Source organism: Sminthopsis crassicaudata, chromosome 6, assembly GCF_048593235.1.
Source record: "Sminthopsis crassicaudata isolate SCR6 chromosome 6, ASM4859323v1, whole genome shotgun sequence".
Classification (NCBI taxonomy): Eukaryota; Metazoa; Chordata; class Mammalia; order Dasyuromorphia; family Dasyuridae; genus Sminthopsis; species Sminthopsis crassicaudata.
The window spans coordinates 17704174-17725112 of NC_133622.1; the positions used below are offsets into that span (position 1 = coordinate 17704174).

At 37.1% G+C, this 20939-nt stretch overlaps 1 protein-coding gene across 4 annotated transcripts in view; it reads left to right on the forward strand.

Moving 5' to 3' along the window:
• Positions 1 to 20939, forward strand: part of RBPJ (recombination signal binding protein for immunoglobulin kappa J region) — a 100921-nt gene that overhangs the window by 52255 nt on the left and 27727 nt on the right. For 3 of the 4 annotated variants that reach the window (XM_074274490.1, XM_074274491.1, XM_074274492.1), the window contains 2 exons: positions 6879 to 6917; positions 18850 to 18945. In XM_074274490.1, coding sequence (XP_074130591.1) covers positions 6879 to 6917; positions 18850 to 18945 — 135 coding nt within the window. Of the gene's footprint in view, positions 1 to 6878; positions 6918 to 17740; positions 17794 to 18849; positions 18946 to 20939 lie in introns of those variants that run through there. The other variant, XM_074274494.1, reaches the window with a different exon arrangement.

Sequence of the window (20939 nt, forward strand, 5' to 3'; positions counted from 1 at the left end):
GATGACTGTAACATTCTTTATATTTATAGAGCATTTATGTGGTATTTTAATTTTAAATTATTTGCATTAAAAAAAATGATTTGCACATGGTTTTTCAGAAACGTATCTGTTGCACAAAACATCACTGTTGCTGAATTCGTATCCAGGTTTTAAGTCTGTTATGATAGGGAGATGTCATGGAGCAAATTGTGCAGAAAACAGTTACTAGTGACTTAAAAAGCAAAATCACTTTTTCCTGATTTATTGAATTTTTTTTTCCCTCTGGTAGTATTTGGAAAAAAGTGTTTAGGGAGTTAGAATTTATTTTAAGAACAGTTATGCTGTATAGCAAAAGCACTTCTTTAGTTTTACAAAAGTTTAATTTTTGGCCAAGGCTATTTTATCAATCAATGGGTCTGTTATTTAAATTTAAAAGAAAATCAGTTCTTTTTGGGAGGAACAGAATGGAGTACAAGCAGGTACTAAACAAATTCTACAGCAGCAGAACCCATAGAAAGATGGAGGGAAATACTTTTCCATCTTAGGACTATTTGGAAGGTCAGGAGGAAAGGTCCATCTTGTCAGGATGAGATCAGCCAGTCAGGAACAAGACTTGGGGCTCTGGACCGTGAGATCAGGGGGAGTTTCCAGACCTCTTAGGCCCTGATGTAAAAGATCTGGGCAATGGGGTGAGAGGGAAGCCAAGTCCAGGTAGCTGAGGTTGAGGGATGATGGACTGGAGATGACCCAACTGTTCTCAGTAATATGATGATCTCAGACCTTGCTGAAGGCCCTGCTTTCCTTACCCAGAGGAAGAACTGATGGGGTCGGATGCAGACTGAAGCAAAGTTCTTTCTTGAGGGTTGGGGGGGATAGGAGGAGGGATCTTTGTTTGCTTTCACAACATGACTATTATGGAAATGTTTTGCGTGGCTACTAGTATATATTTTTAAAGTTGCTTGCATTCTTAAATGGTGGAATAGGGAGAGAGGAAGGGAGAGTATCTGGAATTCAATTTTAAAAACGTGTTTAAAATTGTTTTTACATGTAACTGGGGGAAAATAAAATACTAAATTAAGGGGGGAAAAGAAAATTACCCAGTTTTAAAAAGGAAACAAAAACAAAGTTTCACAAATTTTTAAAAAAACAACCAATCCTTTCTGATCTTTGAACTTTATAAACTTATAAACTACCAATGAATAGCTAGTTTCCAATTTGATATGTTTCATTAAGTTAAAAAACAGTTTGCATTCGGGTAATTTTTTAATATATTTTTTCTCTCCAAGTGGTGAGCAATATTTTATGTTAATTTCTAAAGAACATGGCTGAAGAATTCAGCCTATCTATCCCCAAACTTCTTTTGGTATTAGCAAACAATGTAGATAGATGAAGTTTATTATCAATTAAATCACAATTACTCTGCTTAAATGTTTAAGTCATTTTAACAGTTTTCTAGTGATGGTGTTTTCTTTTCCTTATTTGATTTTTTTTTTTTTCACCCAGAGTATTTTTAGCCAAAAAAGGTGTTTAGATGGTACATTTTTGATAACTTCATTCTTATTTGACCTTGATACATTTGTGGTTATATTTCCTTAACAGGTTGGTGAATATAGGAGTAAATGTGGGGGAAACAATATTGCAACTTCTTCAGAAGTTAGGAGGAAGTAGTTGGTTGATCTATGGGCTTACAGTTTGAGCATAGGATCATACATAAATCCGTTGTGCTCTTTCCATTACATGTAAAAACTATTTTGTAAATTACTCCAGATACTAATGGATTGCAGGATATATTGCTGTCTCAATGCTATTTTCAGGTAAGAAGAGCAAATATAGCCAGAGTGCTGTCATGTTTTTGAATATCTTTATGATTTTATAATGTAGGCTACAATAATTGCAGCTTTCCCTAATTACAGTGAGATTGATTTAATGTACATCTTAACTGTAGGATGAAATTGAGATCTTTGTTTCTTAGGGACATGAACTAAATTACAATGAAACATATAGACTAGTTTAAAATTATGAGATGCTATTTGTATTCTGAGTATGTAGCTTTTTGTAGAATCTTAAATTTACATTGTTATTTCTGGGTTATAGTGTTTCTTTTATGTCTTATTTTTCTCTCCTTGATAATAGAAAAAAGGAAAACAATTTTTAGATATCTAACAAATGTTCATTAAATGAATTAATGGATTTATAAATCATTTGAAATCTCCATAGCATAATATAGTTTAAAATGGAAAATATATTGGAATATTACCAGTCATAAATTACTTTTAATGATGTTAAAAACACAAAATTTTATCTTTTATTAAGATAAGAAAACAGTTTTGTTTTAAGATATTTGAAATGTATTAGGACTGAATATATTTCTGAGAAGATTTCTACATTGTAGAGAAGACCATTTATCATCTATATTATTCTGTCAGATTGTATAATTTCAGTTCCCCAATTATAAATATACTTTTTGTGAAAAATATTTCTGACCAGCTTCAGATAAATCAATTTAAGTGAGGTACAGATTTTAAAATATATCTTATTAGGTACATATATAAGTAACCAGAGTCCTAAAAATCTTCCTGTTCCTTTGTTCAATTTACTATAAAAAGAAAAAAAATTTAAAAAGACCTTACGTTTTCAAAGAAATGAAAATTATGTGGTTTCTTATGAAATGATTACCACCTTGCTGGGCTAAGTATATACAAAAATGTCTTTCTGTAGAAACTTTCTTCTCTGTTTTTGTTCTGTTAGTAGCAATACACTATTTAAAGGAAACATTTAATGTGACTGAAGCATAGCCAAATTAGTTTTTTTTTTTAATACTGATTTCAACAAACCCCTCCCTTCATTTTATTGATAGAGAAAAGCAAACAATTTGACAATTAATAATTAATGACTGAGGTGGAATTTAAACATTGTCAAATCCAGTGACCTTTTTTCAGCCTTCATTTAATACATTAATTTATTCAGCCAACAAATGGTTATGAAGTACTTGCTATGCAGTGTTTTATGGGGGGTATTAACTTATACGTAGTTTCTGCCTTCACAAAGCTAGTAAAGGAATAACAAGTGCTACAGAAAACTGCAAAACAGAGTAGTATTTTGACTTCCTATGGAAAGTCATTAAAAGTAAGGTGCAGAATGGGCAGAAGTGGATGAGAAAAGATTTTATTGGAGCAAGGCAACATTTGAGTTGGTCTCTATGGGATGAGAAGGAAATATCTGTCAGCTATTGAATATTGCCAGTCATAAATTAACTTTTAATTATGTTAAAAATACAAAATTTTATCTTTTCTTAAAATAAGAAAACAATTTTAAGTTTTAAAATATTTGAAATATATTCTCTCCATGTGTTCTCCCTTCCATTTAAGACAGTTCTGCAGGACTTTCTTGATCATCTTTCTCTTCTACTCTCTTTCCATCTGAGATTTTCACCATTTACCCTTTGCATATCTTGTACATACATCATTTTTTGCATGTTGTTGCCCTCGTTAGAGTGTAAATTCTTAGAGGCATGGAACTGTGTTTTTGTCTTTCTTTGTACATCAGGACTTAGCATAGTGCCTGACAGATTGTAAAAGCTTAATAAATTCTTGTTGACTGATGAAGGAAAGCACTTGTCAAGTTATTATAGTCTTGGATACTGAAAAGAAGAGATTCCTCTAGAATTGTTGCTATCAAAATAGGGAGCAAGGATTGCATTTGTGAGACACTTGGGAGGTAGTATCATTAGGAAATTAGTAACTATTTAGGTATCATATAAAGAAGAGAATAGTATCAAAAGTTTCAAACACTGGAGACAAGATAAATGGTAATCCTATTAAAAAGAAATAATAAAATTAGGATAGATTTTGGAAGAAAGATAAGCTGTTCCGATTAAGTTGGAGGTATTAGCATATCTGGGTGGAATTATATAGTTTAGAAGAGATTACATCTCTGGAGATGGAAATATAAGAGTTTTGTGGCAACTATAGACATTTCCAGAGGGAAAGTGTAGAGAAAAAAGGCAAGTCTCAGAACAACCCATTAGACTAGGGGCTAGGAATAAAAAGAAAAGCCAGTAAAGATGCTATAATAGAAATAGATGAACTAGAATTACATTTGTCCCTCTAGTCAAGGGAGAAGAGGATATCTTGTAAAAGGAGTTCTGCAATGTCCACAGTCAGAGAAAAGTGAGGAAGGGTGAGGGCTGAACATTATCAGGTGACTGGACTTTTGTGAAGCAGTGTTTAGGAAGAGATGGAAGAAAGAATAAGAAGTGACTTTTTCAAAAAGTTTGGCAGAGAAAAGAACCAGATTGTAGCTGAATTGGGTGAAGAGAAGGCTGAAAATAGTTATAAGCAAATGGTTTGGAACTGGGAGAAAATGAAGGTCATTCATTTCATTAGTGAAGAGATGACTGCTGAAGGAACGTGCTAGATTAGGTAGAAGGGAATAGAATTCAAAAGATAGGAGAGATTTTGTATAATGAAAGAGCTGAGAAAGCAGTATTAGTTGTTAGAAAGCAGTGCTAGATCTCAGACTTTTGGGTCTATTAAGAGGTCAGGCCACTGAAAGAATAGAAGTAGTTTGAAAATGATAAAGGTAGAATAGGAAAAAGATTAATGGAAGCAAGCTGGGATTATGGGCCATTGATATGTAATGGAATAAAGTTATAATTTCACCTATTTTCAGCAGCCAGGAACAAGATCCATCAGAGAAGTTTCCAAAGATGTATATCTGTAGGTGGAAAACAGCAAAAAGATAAGGGCCAAGACCTTGGGCAATCCTAAGCGATGAAAGGCTAGATTGATAGAGATGGCTAGAAGTGGTAGAGTGGACGTGGGCCAGTCATTGGCGTGTATTTAGCACGTAGAGGTTTGTGAAACATTGGCCTGCACTCTCTCCCTTGTACCTCACAAGAGCTCCATGAAGAAAACGTTACAACCGAGCCTACCATTTTACCTGGGAAGAAACGGAGGTCAAAGCTGACTGCAGCCCCAGAGCCTGGGGGGGGTAAGGAAGGCTTCAAGGCAAAGAAGAAGCTCACCCAGCCGGAGCATTTGGTGTGGCTCCCCATCCAGCCCTCCCCTTGGGGTCTGGTGAACAGGTGGAACAGCACCCCATGAACCTTCGTCCTCTGTTGGCCTTTCCCACCCCCTTGACACAGATATCTCCCAGAGGGTTGCTGTTAGCTTGCCTTTTCTCTGTCAGACTTGCTCTCTTCTTCCTTCTTGCCTGTCACAGCCATGGAACCACCATCTCCCCAGTCACTTCAGCTCTGTCACTTGGAAGTCATTTTTGAATCTGGTGTCCTTAAATCTTGGCTTTGAAGCCCATAAGAATCCTTTCATCTCTGAACTTACTGTTACAGGAAGTGGCGTGGATCTCGTGAAAAAGTGGCTAGGTCGGGCCCAGCCCCTTCTAACCATATGTCTAAGAGGAGACTGTGGGGCCTCTCTGAGCCTCTGTTTCCTCATCTGTGCATTTGGTGTAGTGAAACTTAGGTCACTATCCTTTCCTTAGCTGCTGAATGACAGATGAGGTTTTCCATTTCATTCTAGCTGACCCAAGTCATACCTGGCCCAGAGCAGAGGTGTGTTGTGAGCAAAGTGCTTTGTATCCAAGGCCTTTCCTTCTCCCTGCTCTTTGTGTAGTAGCCTCCTTTATAGGACCATTTACATCCTCTTGAAAGTATGTTTTGATGATTCCCTCTATACCTGGGATTCCCTTGGACCCACCCTTCCAGTTTCTGCCTTTTGGCATCTTTATCTTCCAGACTTTTTCAAATGTTAGCTTTGTTCTGAAACTTTCCTGATAATCTTCTTAGTCAGATGAATGAAATTTCTCAAATACATAATTATCCCAATCACACAAGCTCAAAACTTCAAGAAGGAGGTCGCACCTCATCTGAACTTTGAAAGAGCAGGATTCTTTGAGGCTCAAATCAAGTAGGGGAAGATTCCAAGTCTTTGGAGTAGCTTATAAAAAAGAACACTATATTTTCCTGTTTGGGTGGCTTTGCTGATGTGATACCCTCTGTCTGTAATCCCAATCCTATTCTAGTATTTGTAATATTTATATCACTTTATATAAAAATTCTTTTGTTCTGTAAGTTGATTTCTTTTAGACTGATAATATTTCCCATAGACTTTAGACTCTGTTTTCATCTCTGATTATACCTTAGTGAGAAACTAGAAACTGGAGTTATATTAGAGTCATCTGAAATATGACATTGGGGCAGATGCCGTTGGCTAAATGATCTTTGATTACATGGGGTCAGGGAATGATTGAGGAAATTGCTCCATAACTTCCAACTTATTTGAACTCTTAGATTGTTGAAAATCCTTGTCTACATTAGTAGAATCCTTTGGTATATAGCCAAATTAAATTGGCCTGCAGGAATTTTATAAGGAGTTTTTATTGTATTTAGGTCTGTGTTGAATACTTCCCTTAACTTCAACACAAAATAATATGGTTCATTGATATAATGGTCTAAATTCAGAGTCAGAAGACCTGGGTTCAGTTATGCCATACCCCTTCCATTTCCTTATGGTTAAATTAGTGTTTTTGACTATAATTTTAGAGTTGACAAGGCACCTCAGAGGTTAAATGACCTCTGAGGTACCTTGTCAACTCTAAAATTATAGTTCAATGAGCCTAGGAAAAGAATATACTTAAGGATATTTTGTTAAAAGGTATTTAGAATTCTATGTCATTTTGACTCAAATTCAGGCATTTATTTATTATTCTGCATTTTTTCATTGTGTTGCAGCCTATTTTAGTAGCCTTTAATAATAGTTTATATTGTAGAAAGACTTTCACTAAATATGAAAAGTTAGTAAAAGGAGGAGGGAAATAACAATTTTACTGTAAAATGTATTCTACAAATTGTTTAAAATCATTTGCTTTTTTTTCCATAGGAAATTCGGTGAACGGCCTCAACCTAAACGCCTCACTAGGTAAGAATTCCATGATTCTCTCATTAAATAAAAATATATGCGTAACACAAGAAAACCGATATGTACCAAGATGATATGGCCTGTACAAAGTGGCAGGGCCAGTAAATGTCCAGTGCTCAACTTGGAACAGAGTCCTGGGACTCCGTCATCCAGTGTCTTTTCCAATGTATGTCTCTGCAAATGTTGTTCTGCATGAAGTGCTCCCATATTAATGACACACTCAGAGTATTTTATTTAAAAACAAAGCCGTTATTCTCTGGCTTGAGCAGCAGTGCTATTTGGTCTATTGAATAAAATTTTTTTATTCTTTTAGTTAAATCAGATATCAAATGTCCTTTTAGGCTGTGATATGATGCTGTATTGTGGGTAAGTGTTTTTAGCTAGATGAAAATAGAACTTTTGATCCCTCTGCTTAGAGTAATCATGTATCCCACCACTTTGGAAACCCTTTTCAGTTTGCTACTCAGTTGCCAGGGTCCTCAGTGAAATCACTTAGTGTTTTGCAATTTTGTTTGGAGCTCATTTTTTGTTGACTATATTGTATTTCAGTAGTATTGGCATTACAATATGACATTAAGTGGGAAAATATTCTTACCAATTATGTACTGAAAAATCTTAACTTTGTACTGGCACAAGTTGTGTAAATGCAGTGTTTTATTTCCCCAAAGTTAAACTAGGAAAAAATCTTATGATTAGCATTCACCCAGGATGAATTTAATCCTTTTCCAAATAGTTTCTCTTTCACTCATTAATTTTTCTGCTTCTGGACGCTTCGTTTTTTGGGTTTTGGCAGTCGCTTCTTTACTGACAGTAAAAGGAAGAGTGCTTAAGGAATTTAACTGTGCTTAAATTCTTTGATCACTGCAGCCTCAGTTCTAAAATTGTTATTGTGATAGGATTTGTCCATAATGTGATTCCACTGATTATTGTTGGATAGAGAAGGTTAGGCATCAAGACATAAGTCAGATTCTCTTTTAGCAATCTGAAAGAAGGACTGTTAATTTTTGTTCTACTGGGAGTTTTGTAGTATGTAATATTATATGAAGTAAGGACAGTAGTAGAGACTTGGAAGTATTTGCTATATAGATTTTGTTGTTATAAAACGATGTGTTTTTACAGAGTTTTAAACTGAGTGGAAACTTTGACCTGATGACATGCTGACTTTATTTAATGAAATACTTTTTCCTTCTTTTTGGGGGTGTGTGATTATGAATAAAAGCAGCAGTGCCCAGTTGAGTTGTTCTTATACAATCATTGTATTATATAGTAAAATTTTTATTAGTTAATTTTATTTTTTTTTGTCACAGACTCCTTGAGCAGTCTGGGAAAATCTACAGGCCTCATTTTAATATACATAAATGTGCACAAAATTAGAAAGAAAACCAATCATATTGAAATAGTTGTTAACTTTTTTTTTTTTTTTTCCCAGTTCACAAGTCTCAGGTTAAGAACCCCTGCTTTGAATGCTAGGGTTTGGAGCTGGAAGGGACCTTAGAGATAAGCTAATGAATTACAGCTGCCTCACTTTACAGATGAGGACAGAGGGGCTGATAAAGCTTACCCAGGGAAGTGGAGGCTATCAGTAGCAGACAGAAGCCTTCAACCTGCTGCTGGCCAGGGGAAGCAGGAAGACCATCAGGTGGTCATTCATTGGTGTTGTCACTGGACTCGCTGGACTCAGAACTGCCTTAGAAGTTGTAGGGGCCGGCGAAATGTAAACCAGGGCAGTGATAAGAGGAGTGGGGCTCACAGGCTGGAGTGGCTGTGTCCCCTTATCAGGCATAATTTCCCCAAAATTCTAATTCTGGGCCTTCTGTTTAATCAGCAGTTCTTAGTGGTATTCATAGTATATCCTAATTAAATGCTCTACTCCCTGTTGTTTCACCTCCTTTCTTCATAGACTACTTATTTTCTGTCGTTGTTCAGGTTTGCCAGCAGTTTTTAATTGTTACGGAATATGAGCCTAAAGATCAACCAGAATTTTTTTTAAAATTTCCCATCTTGATCAGTAACACCGGTATGAAATGATATCAGTAGCTGAGAAGCAATCTGGAGAGAGAGAGCTTACATCCCATGTAATGCCATGCTCGTTGACTTGCCTTCTCCAGGGTCAACCAAAGGCTCCTAATTGCCAGATTGCTAAACCAATTGGCCTTTCCTTAGTCCTCTTCCTTGTTCTCCAGACAGCATGGGATGTTGTTCCCCTCTGCCCCAGGGGGACAGCCAGATGGTGTCATGGATAGGGCTCAGGGTTTCATGAGTTCAGTTGTATGGGTGACTTTGAGCAAATCATGTCATCCTATTTGCCTCAGTTTCTCCATCTGTAAAATGAGCGGGAGAAGGAAGTGGCAAAGCACTCTGGAATCTTTGCCAAGAAAACCTCAAAGGATGTCACAAAAAACCAGTTATAACTGAAATGACTAAACAGTAGCACCTCACTCCCAGCCCCCCGTAATGCTCTTTCCTTTGGCTTCCCCAGTAGTGCCCTCCACATTCTTCCATAAGTTCTTTAGCTTTCTTTTCTCTTCCCATCTTTTTTCTACCAACCTCTCAATGTGAGTCCCTCCTAAGACCGTGACCTTTCCCTCTGCGCTTTTTCCTTCCTTCCTTCTCCCTCCATCCCCTTTGCTGTTCCTGTGGCTTCAGGTGTTACTTCTATGAGGATAGCCAGAGTTGTTTCTTATTTCCATGTCTCCATTTCTGGTTGCTGCTGGATGTCTCCACCTTCTCGTCCCATTGATAGCCCTGAGTTAACATATCCAATAGTTTCTCTTGGTTCCATTTCTGCATTTCTGGTTGCTGTTGGATGTCTCCACCTTCTCGTCCCATTGATAGCCCTGAGTTAACATATCCAATAGTTTCTCTTGGTTCCATTTCTGCATTTCTGGTTGCTGTTGGATGTCTCTACCTTCTTGTCCCATTGATACTCCTAAGTTAACATATCCCAAATTCATCAGCTTTCCCCAGAAAAGCCTACCTCTCCTTCCAACTTCCTTATTTCTGCTAAAAGCAGCAGAAACAGAGCAACCCTCTGAGTCCCTTAGGCTCAGAACTTCAAAATCATCCTCCCTTCTCTCCTTTCCACACTCAGTTAATTACTAAGTCATGTTGATTTCTCCCCTGTATCTCTCATTCCATCCCACCCTTTTCTCTCACTTATATTTCCGTGGCCCCCATTTTAGACTCTTTACTTTTTTTGCTTTGAGTTATAATAGTATCCTTCAATCAATAACCACCGACTAATTTACCCAATAATCACCCACTAATATGCCAAGCTTTGTGCTAGATATTGAGGATGGAACTACAAAGTGAGATTCAAGAAACTGAAACTCAAAAAGCCTGCTATGTGTAGCTTCCAGGTCACACTGTAGCACTGCCTTATTAAAAAGTCTTCAGTAGTTCCCTGTTCCTTTTAGGAAAAATGACCAACTCCTGCGTTTGTCAGGTAAGGCTACCTCTAACCTAGCAAATAGCCGACCACTGTAATCTGTTTCACACTGCCTCTCTTCTCCAGTTTAGCTAAATATTAGCTAGACTGTATTGCTATTTGTTATTCTCTGATCTTATCCTGCATGCATTTGTGTAGAATCATGGTCTTTTGGTGGCACACCCCATCAGTATAAAAAAAAAAAAAAAAAAAAGACTGCACTCTTCCCCCATATGTATATATGTAAGGATTTATAAGTTGTACTAATAATTATGTACATCACACGTGGTATACAACAACAGAAATTTTTAAATGATGAGATAGATAGGAAGATCTCGGAATCATGTTAACCACTAAGGTCCCAAAGCCTGAGTAGGAGTGACCTGGTCACTGGGGAAGCGGCTTTGGCGTCCATGTGGAGGACACAGCACTAGGAGAGGCCCAGAGCAGGGCCGCCCATGAGAAGAAAGAGTGCTTAAGTGGGAGCCTAGCTTAGGAGAGAGAGGGAGGCAGACTAGGAAAACACAAGATTGGGCAGCCGACTGGTAAGGGGAGTCAGAGAAAGGAGGCTTCAGTTCTTCCACAAAGATCCCTGCCTGTGTAGGGGACACTCGGATGTCATTGCTGGGGAACAAAGGCTCTGCCCTCCAAGGGGCACTTGGGCTGGGTACCAGAGGAAGGAGGGTTTCCCAGTGGCAGTCAGGCAGCAGCTGCTATGGGTTTCTGTTTAGAACCAGTGATGAGAGTGACTCTCCTGAGTGTCGATCCCTGAATTAGAAAGGGAGAGAGGAGGAGCTTTCACAAGGGAGAGAAAAGGTGGAATTCAGGAGAAAAGGTCCCATGATTGAAGTTGATTGTCTCAGGGGAGGGAAGTTCACATCCCACCTTCCCACCCTGATTGATATTTATCACTCCTTCTGGAAACCCTTGGTGTAAACTGGGACCTCAAATATATCCTCATCTTTATACTTTGAAATCCTTGGTGCTGTGTCATGAAGCCTTCATTATTTCCTCTCTCCCTCAACTCCCACCCAAACATCATCTCTCTGTCCTCAACTTTTCTGATGTTATTTTATCTTTATTTTCCCTTTTACTCTTATCACACTTTTCCTTCCATTGTATTTGTGTCATTTCCATCCCATAACTCCTCTATCAAAATATAAGCTCCTAAAGGCAAGGAGTCTTTTATTCTTGTTTTTCCAGAACCAGTAGAATACCTTTTATATAGGAGCTTTGTAACAGATGTTTACTGAATACTAAATCTTGGTTTTGTCTAACAGTTGTCAAAGCAGGTGTTTTTAGAATTAGCCCAGAAGAGGGAAAGCGACTGGGGAAGCTTTCTTCCTTGCTTTGCCAGAAGGGGGAACCTTTACCTTTGGTGTTTTGGAAACCAGTGGAGAAGTTCTATGAGCCAAGTCAGGGATGACCTTGGTAGAAGCTTTCCTTTCTTACAGTTTTTTATATTTTTATTAAATTTATTTAATATTTTCTCCAGTTAGATTTAAAACAATATTTTTATATTTGTTTTTAAAACTCAAATTCCAGCTTCTCTCCTTTATTAAGAAACCACATGTGAAGTTATATAAAACATTTTCATGAAAGTCATCTTGTGAAAGAAAACATAGATGTCTCATCCTAATGAAAAAAAAACCCTCAAAGAGAGAGAGAGAGAGAGAGAGAGAGAGAGAGAGAGAGAGAGAGAGAGAGAGTGTGTGTGTGTGTGTGTGTGTGTGTGTGTGTGTGTGTGTGTGTGTGTGTGTGTGCTTCACTTCCTATTCAGATACAACCAGTTCCTTTTCTGGGTATGGATAGGATCTTTCATCATAAGCCCTTCAGAGTGGTAATGATTCCTTGTAAGGCCGAGAATAGCCAAGTCATTTAGAGCTGATCATCCCAGAACATTGCTGTTACTCATTATACGGTCTATTTCACTTTGCTTGAGTTCATGGAGGACTTTTCAGGTTGTTTTCTGAGAACGTCCTGCTCATCATTTCCCATAGAACAATAAAATTCCATCCCAAACACATACCACAGTTTTATTCATTCCCCAGTTGATGGGCACCCCTCCATTTTCAAGTTTTTGCTCTGAGAAGAAAGCTGCTATAAATATTTTTTGTACATAGAGGATATTTTCATTTTAAAAAGCATCTTTTGGTATTCATGTCTAGTAGGGTTGTGAGGTCAAAGGATATGCATGAGTTTATCATTTTTCAGTTGTGGCATAGCTCTTTTTTTTAAATTCCATTCCCTCTGTGTTTGAGAAATGAGGCCTTATCAGAGAAACTTGCTTCAAAATTCTTTTTACAATAATTATTGCTTAATATATTTACCCCCATTTATTTTCTCTCTCCATTTACCCTTTTCTCCCTCAAAGGTGTTTTCCTACTGACCATTGCCTCCCCAAATATGCCCTCTCTTTTATCACCCTTCCCCTTTCCCATATCCCATTCCCCTCCTATTTTCCTGCTTTGTATTACCCATATTGAGTGTATATGTTATTTCCTCTTTGAGCCAATTCTGATGAGAGTAAGGTTCACTCTCTCACCTTCTCCCCCTCTTCCCCTCCACTATAAAAACTTTCTCACCTCTTTTTTTTTTTTTTTTTTTGCGGGGGCAGATAATTTACACTATTCCACTTCTCCGTTTCCCTTTCTTCCAGCATGTTCCTCTCTCACCCCTTAATTTCATCATTTTTAAAAGATATTCATATTCAATTTATGTTTGTGCCCTCTATCTATACGTACTCCTTCTAACTTCCATAATAATGAGAAAGTTCTAATGAGTTACAAGTATCATCTTCCCATATAAGAATATAAAGATAAACCTTATATTTCTCCAGAGTCCTGCATTTGAAAATCACATTTTCCATTCAGCTCTTTCCATTATGAACTCTTAAAACCCTCTATTTCACTGAATGACCACCTTTTTTCTGAAGTCTTATACTCAGTTTTGCTGGGCAGGTGATTCTTGATTGTAAATCTCACTCCATTGCTCTCCAGAATATCCTATTCCAATCTTTCCAGTCCTTTAGTGATTCTAATATTCTTGGATTATTTCTTTCTGGATGCTTGCAATATTTTTTCCTTGATCTGGATGTTCCCGGAATTTACCTATAATCCTGGGAGTTTTTATTTTGGGATCTCTTTCAGGAGATGATCAAGTGGATTCTTTTAATTTCTATGTAACCCTCTGATTCTATAATATCAGGAGAATTTTCCTTGAAAATTTCTTAAAAGATAATGTCCAGGCTCTTTTTTGATCATGACTTTCAGGTAGACCAATAATTATCAGAATATTTCTCCTGGATCTATTTTCCAGGTCAGTTGTTTGGTTTCCAATGAGATTTTTATATTTTTTATGGTTTTTTTTTTTTTTTGCTATTTTTTTGGGGGGGGGTTGCGTTATTATATCTTGATTTTTCATAAAGTTATCAGCTTCCATTTGCTCAGTTCTAATTTTTAAGGATTTTCCTCAGTGAGCTTTTGTATCTCCTTCCCAATTGACTAATTTTGCTTTTAAGGCATTCTTCTCTTCATTAGCTTTTTGTATTTTCTTCTGCACTGCTCCCAATTCTTTTCTTAATTTTTCCTCTAAAGTCCCTTTTGAGCTCTACCATAGCTTGAGCCCAGTTCTTGTTTTTCTTGGAGGCTCTGGATGTAGGAGCTCTGATTTTATCTTCTTCTGAGTGGGTATTTTGATCATCCTGGTCACCATAGTAACTGTCAGTGGTCAGAAACTTTTTCTGGTGTCTGCTCATTTTTCTAGCCAGCTTTCAGCAATTTGTGTCTTGGGTGGAGGGTCTGCTGTCCCAGGTTGTTCTCTTTCTAGGGAGCCCCCTGCTCTGCCCTAAAGCTCTGAGGGTGCCCCCACCCCACTGGGACTGTAAGAACTGGCCTGGGATCACCTTGGACTCTCAGTCTGTGGCTGCCAGCCTTTCCTGCTGACCTTCCAGGTCCTGATTGGTGTCTCTGGACTTAGAACTCTGGGAGTCACCAGCACGGGACAGCTTCAGAGGCCCTGTGGGTCTGGGGCTGCCCTCATGTTCCCTGCTCCAGGCCTACCTGCTGGGGACCCCCCCAAAATCAGGTTCACTGACCTTTTCTGCCTACACCACTCCCAGTGACTTAGTCCTCTCCAAGAGCAAAGGTGAGCCAGAGCTGCCTTCAGCTGCAGCAGGTTCGACTCCGACTGGGCATTCTGATGCTCTGACATTTGTTTAGAGTCATCATTTAAAGGGATTTGGGGCAGTTTGGGGGAGAGCACAGTAGGTCCCTGCTTTTACCCTGCCATCTTCACTCACAGCTTTTTAAGGGAGCAGAAGGTTGTACTAAGTTTTAGTAGTCAGAGAATAGAAATCATTGTTTTTAGATCCATTGAAGAATAGTAAGCCATTCTTTAGGAGGATATACAGATAAATTGTAATTGTAATAGATGGCGAGAAATAGATTTTTTTTTTTTTAAATCAAGCTTTTTTGTTTGTGTACAGTACAGTCTGGATTTCAAAGCCCCGTTTTCCATGGTGTTTTTTGTTTTTTTTTAGCTGATGTAAACACTTAAAATTACCCTGCTACTACCAGTGAAATACTTGTCTAGAGTCTAGAGACTTCATTTGTTCTTTTCCTGGGAAATTTAATACTTCGTATGAAGGAAAGAGAAAAAGAAAATTGTAATCTTGTCAGCCTGCATTTTATTAAAATTTTTGCTAAACTTTTTAGGTAATTTAGCATTCAGCAAACTTACAAAAAAAGCAAAACAAAACCCAAATACCATCATAGTTTCATATTTTGGCTCTCCAATCAGATTATGATCTTAAAGACAGAAATGCTGTTTTATTCTCCTTTTGTATTTACCCATGGGTGCAGAGAAAGGAAGAGAATTCCTAATAATTGCATTAACAGAATCCTTAGCAGAATAAAGTTTTATATAAAGAACATAACAGAGTTTGTGACTGATGTCCATCATCTGCGTTGTTGTCATATATTCCTAACACATTTTACTAATCTCTCTTCTCTCCCATCCATTTTAAGACACCTATACCAGATTAATCTTCCTAATGCACAACTTTGATCAAATTATTTTAGATCATAGTGATAGATCATAATGGATAATGGTAAAGATGTAATCATAAGTATTAGTCTATCTTTATGACCCTGTACAAGTCACTTCACATTCCTCAGCTTCATTTCTACATATATTAAATGAGGAAAACATCACCTAACTCCGAGAACTGAAACAAGGATCATATGAACTTAATACATGTGAAGCTTTGCAGATATTAAAACATCATATAAATGTGAGCATTTTTATGGAGCTTTCTCCTCTCATTTTATATTTGATAAAGTTCAAACAGAAACAAGGTGCTCTCTTGCTGTTATTTTATATTTAACATTCTGTGAACTGTTAAAGAGGTGGATTAAATTACTGTGTTTTTTTTAAAAATAATTGAATACAGGTATTAGGATATAAGCTGCCTTATAAGCTTACTACTGCTAGCATCTTTGAGACAATTCCATTAAAATACAGTATGATTGGCGCGATAAGCATTGTATCATCTTCCAACAGGAGCTTATTTTTTTTTCCTATTAGATTTCTGTATTTTGACAGCTTTATATTACTTATAACTTGAGTATTGAACTTCAGTATAGCAATATCTATGCAAAACATTCTTCAATTTTTACAAATGATTTTTCTTTCTGAGAAATTATGGACAATAGTTTTGTCTGAGATAATGCTATAGTTTTAGATAGTTGATTGAAGACTTAAGAAAATTTTGAGCTCTGTATTTATATTATGAAGAGTTGTCAGTTGACGAAAGATAAGTTTCTAGGGCATGGTTCTGGCCATTTCTTGCACAATCTGTATTGATCAGTGGGTTCAGAGTCCTTTATAACAGATAACTTTTCTGTAATTTCGTGTAGCATTGTCTGGGTCTCGAATTGTTATGTTTTGTCTCTGTTTCTATAAACAAACCCACACAGTTCAACCACTTGTTTGACACTTCTTTGCCAACATAGTCATGGTTCCACATCACGTGGAACTCTCCCATGAAGAACTTTATGTGTAACCTTTTCACTTGTCCTTAAAACAAATTCAAATTCTGTTTGGTCCAGAAGCTGAAACTCAGCTAAGAGCAGTTCCGAGGAGGAAAAGTTTTATGACGGTGATGAGAGCTAACAAAAAAGTGGCATTTGCCATCTGTGAAGTAGTGAGTTCCCCTTCATAAAATACATTAAATCCTTATTTTAAGATCAGTGACTTGATTATCCTGTGTTTTGGGAATGTTGTTGAAGGAATTCTGTATTAAAAACAAGTTGGACTAGATGCATAAGGTCTTTTCCTACTCATTGGGGTGAGGCGTGTGTGTGTGTGTGTGTGTGTGTGTGTGTGTGTGTGTGTGTGTGTGTGTGTGTGTGAGATCTCGCAGATGGGGACTGCAAATTTTTGAGTTGGACTGAGCTTAGAATTTAGAAATCTGGCTAGATTGCACATGGAAAATTGTGCTTTGCTTCCACTTACTTGAAATTGCACAAAGTTGGGAACACAGGCCCTGAAGCAGTACTCTTTTTAATGTTGTGTGATCATAAATCATTAAACTACCCAGTTTTGGAAAAATGGAAATGACCCAAAGGGCAATAGTAAGACACATAGTAGAAATAAGCACCCACAATATGTCTCCAAGTGATGGATTTGCATTCACTGTGTGCGCACTGCAGGGAGACACACAGAGGGGAGGGGGTAGAGGGAGGCTGAGCTATGGGAGCCAGCCCCAGTCCAAGTCACACATTGCACCTCCTAAAAGGAGAGAGGCCCCTGGGGCCATAAACAGGCCCTTGGGAAGCCCCTAGGTGAGAAATGTTGGGGATACAGAAAAGAGGCAAAAGAGGGTCTGCCTTCAAGGAGCTTACTGTCTGCTGAGGGGGCCATCATAAAACATGCAGAGTCATGGTCATCAGTAGGCTGAAAGGACTGGAATGAAGAAGGAGGGACGGCGGTTTCTCAAAGAAGGGAAGATCACAGCTGGAGATGAGGAAAGGAGAGATCCAAGCTGAGGCCCCAGCCGTAGAGCAGGAGATGGCACGTAACTATTGTGCAAGGAATAGCTGTTGTCAGGGTGCTACAGAGTGTTGATAGGGGAGTGGGGAGAGGGAGAGAGAGAAGGGGAGGGAGAAGAGGGAAAGAAAAGGAGGCAGGGAGGGAAGGGGAGAGGTAGAGAGAGGTGGGGAGAAAAGGATGGAAGGAAGGAAAGAAAGGAGAGGAAGGAGAAGAAGAAGAAGGGGAGAGGGAGGGAGGAAGAAGGGGAGGACAGGCTGAGTTGTGCGGGGCTAGTTCAGAAAAGGCTTTAAAAGTCACAAGGGATTTGGTATTTGGTCCTGACAGTGATAAGGAGTCGCTGGAATTTATTGAATATGGAGATGATGTGGTCAGACGTGAAGAAATGTAGTCTGACAGGTAAGAGAGGCAGGCCCAGAATGCGGGCCGAGCCGAAGGGGATTGTAGTTGTCCAGGCACAAGGTAATGAGGACCAGGGCAGTGTCAGAGGAGGAAAGGGGCCAGTAGGAGAGATGATAAAAAGGGAAAATCAACAGATTGTATGTGTATGGGATGGGCAAAGTTTGAAAAGTAGAGATTGCCTCTGAGTTGTTTGCCTGTTTGCCTGAATGTAACAGGAAAGTTAGGGAAGAGAGAGAGATTGAGCAGGGAATGAAACAAGTTAAGTTTTGGACTTCTGAGATGTTTCTGCAATATCATTCTGGTGCATTTATGGGAAAATGTGATTAGATGTATGTCAGAAGATAGAATACTGATTGATAAAACATGGATCTTTGTATTACATAATACTCCATAGAATGGTCCTTTTTTTTTAATTGATAAAATTTCTATTTCATTTTCATTATACAAGAAGTTTATATTTAGGGAAAACAAAATATATTTAGGGAAGACAATTCAGGGAATCTGGGAAAAGGCATAACTAAAAGCATGAAGTTTCAACAGCATTTTTATTTGGTTTATAAAAGTTGTAATAATTTTAACATTGTATATAATGACAATAGATATTCTCGAACTGGAAGTTGGAATATTAGTTGGAATAAAATCAGTTAAATCACAGTGAGTTCTTGAGGTTAGAAAATAAATAAGTTCTTGGAAAAAACAAGGTTATCAAGTTGAAAAGCATTTAAAAATAATTTTATATGAACTTAATAAAAATACGAATTCATAAACAGAACTATTTATAATATTTAGAAATTATAACCTACCTTTTAGTTTCTTTGCAAACCTTTCTAATATTTAAGTATGTCTAGATAAAAATTAGACTTAAGCCAACATGCTATTTTTTAATTTAAAAAATTTGTTAAAGTATACAAAAATTGAAATTTTCCTGAATTTTAATCTTTTTTAGAAAGTGAGTGTTTGCAATTCTTGGTATTATTCATTTTACTGTTATATGAAAGCAAAAGATCCTTTTGAAATTTTTTCTTCTAATTATTTTCAAATATGATTTTCTAGGGAAGCAATGAGAAACTATCTAAAGGAGCGAGGTGATCAAACCGTACTAATCCTCCATGCAAAAGTTGCACAGAAGTCTTATGGAAATGAAAAAAGGTAGGATAATAATTTTTTTAAAATTTCTGTTAAGTGGAAAATATTTTTTCCCCTCTATGCCATTTATTTCAGTGATGTATATATATCTTGCTTTTCTGCTAAAGCCAGACCTACTGATAATTATTTGACTTATTTAAATGATTGCATTCTTCACCTCATTCAGGAACCACTGAGAGGATTCTCTATAGCAGTGAAATTAAGCTCAACTAGAAATAAGGACCACATAAGGATCCTTGTGAGCCATATACTGACTTAGAAAGCCACATTTTTAACCTAACACTCTTTCATTGCATTTTAATTGTATTTTGTTAAATATTTTCTCATTTGCATTTTGATCTGTATCAGTATCAAAAATGAAAGGAATAAATTCATCACTGATGAAGAGGAAATTAAAACAGTAACTTGGAGCTTCTTCGCTTACCTGTATGCCATTAAGTCTGATAATCTTAAGTGAAATGGTTTGAACATTTAAAAACTATAAATTGTCTTTCCATATGATCAGAAAATAAAATACTTAAATAATCCCGTTTTAGAAAAAGAAATTGGACAAGCCTAACCCCATTTTAGAAAAAGAAATTGAACAAGCCATCAATGAACTCCCTAAGAAGAAATCTCTAGGGCCAGATGGATTTACTAGTATAATTAAGTACTTTAATTAAACATTTAAAGAGCAGTTAATTCCAATGCTATATAAAGTATTTGGAAAAATAGGCAAAGGAGAAGTCCTATCCAATTCTTTTTATGACCCATATATGGTAATGATACTTTAAACGAGTAATAGCCAAACTAAAGAAAGAAAATTATACACCAGTTTCCCTAATAAATATTGATGCAAACATTTTAAATACAATTTTAGCAAAGAAATTACAGCAATTTATCACCAGGATAATACGCTATGCCTGGGGGGGGGGGGGGGGGATTTATGCCAAGAATGCCAGGATGGTTCAGTAATAGGAAAACTATCAGCATGGTTTTGTTTGTTTGTTTTTTGTAAACTTTTTTTTGGGGGGGGGGTTAAAGCTTTTTATTTTCAAAACACGTGCATGAATAATTTTCAACATTCACCCTTGCAAAACTTTGTGTTCCAAATTTTTTCCCTTCCTTCTCCCCATCCCCTCCCCTAGATGGCGAGTTATTCAATGTATGTTAAACATATATAATTCTTCTATACATAGTTCCACAATTTTCATGCTGCACAATAAATATCAGATCAAAAAGGGAAAAAAAATGAGAAAGAAAACAAAATGCAAGCAAACAACAACAACAACAAAAGTGAAAATACAATGTTGTGGTCAACAGGGTTCCCACAGTCCTCTCTCTGGGTGCAAGTGACTCTCTTCATCATAAGATTATTGGATCTTGCCAGAATCATCTTATTGTTGACCATCAGAATTGATCATTGTATGTTTTTGTTGTTGTGTACAATGATCTCCTGGTTCTGCTCGTTTCACTCAGCATCAGTTCATTTGAGTCTCTCCAGGCCTCTCTGAAGTCATCCTACTGATCGTTTCTTAACATATGGAATATTAATATTCCATAATATTCATATACCATAACTTATTCAGCCATTCTCCAATTGATGAGCAGCCACTCAATTTCCAGTTTCTTGCCCCTAAAAAAAGGGCTGCCACAGATACTTTTGCATATGTGGTGGGTCGTCCCTTTCTCTCCTTTATGAAATATCAGCATAGTTGACTACATCAACAACAAAACTAACAAATCATAAGATTATCTTAGTAGATGCACAGAAATATTTTGACAAAATACAGCACCCATTTTTGTTAAAAACACTAGAAAACATAGGAATAAATGGAGTTTTCCTTAAACTGATAAGCAGCATCTATTTAAAACCATCAGCAACTATTTTATGTAGTGGAGATAAGCTAGAAACATTCCCAGTAAGATCCAGGGTGAAACAAGGGTGCCCAGTGTCATCTTTATTATCATTCAATATTGCACTAGAAATTTTGGCTTTAATAAGAGAAGAAAAAAAA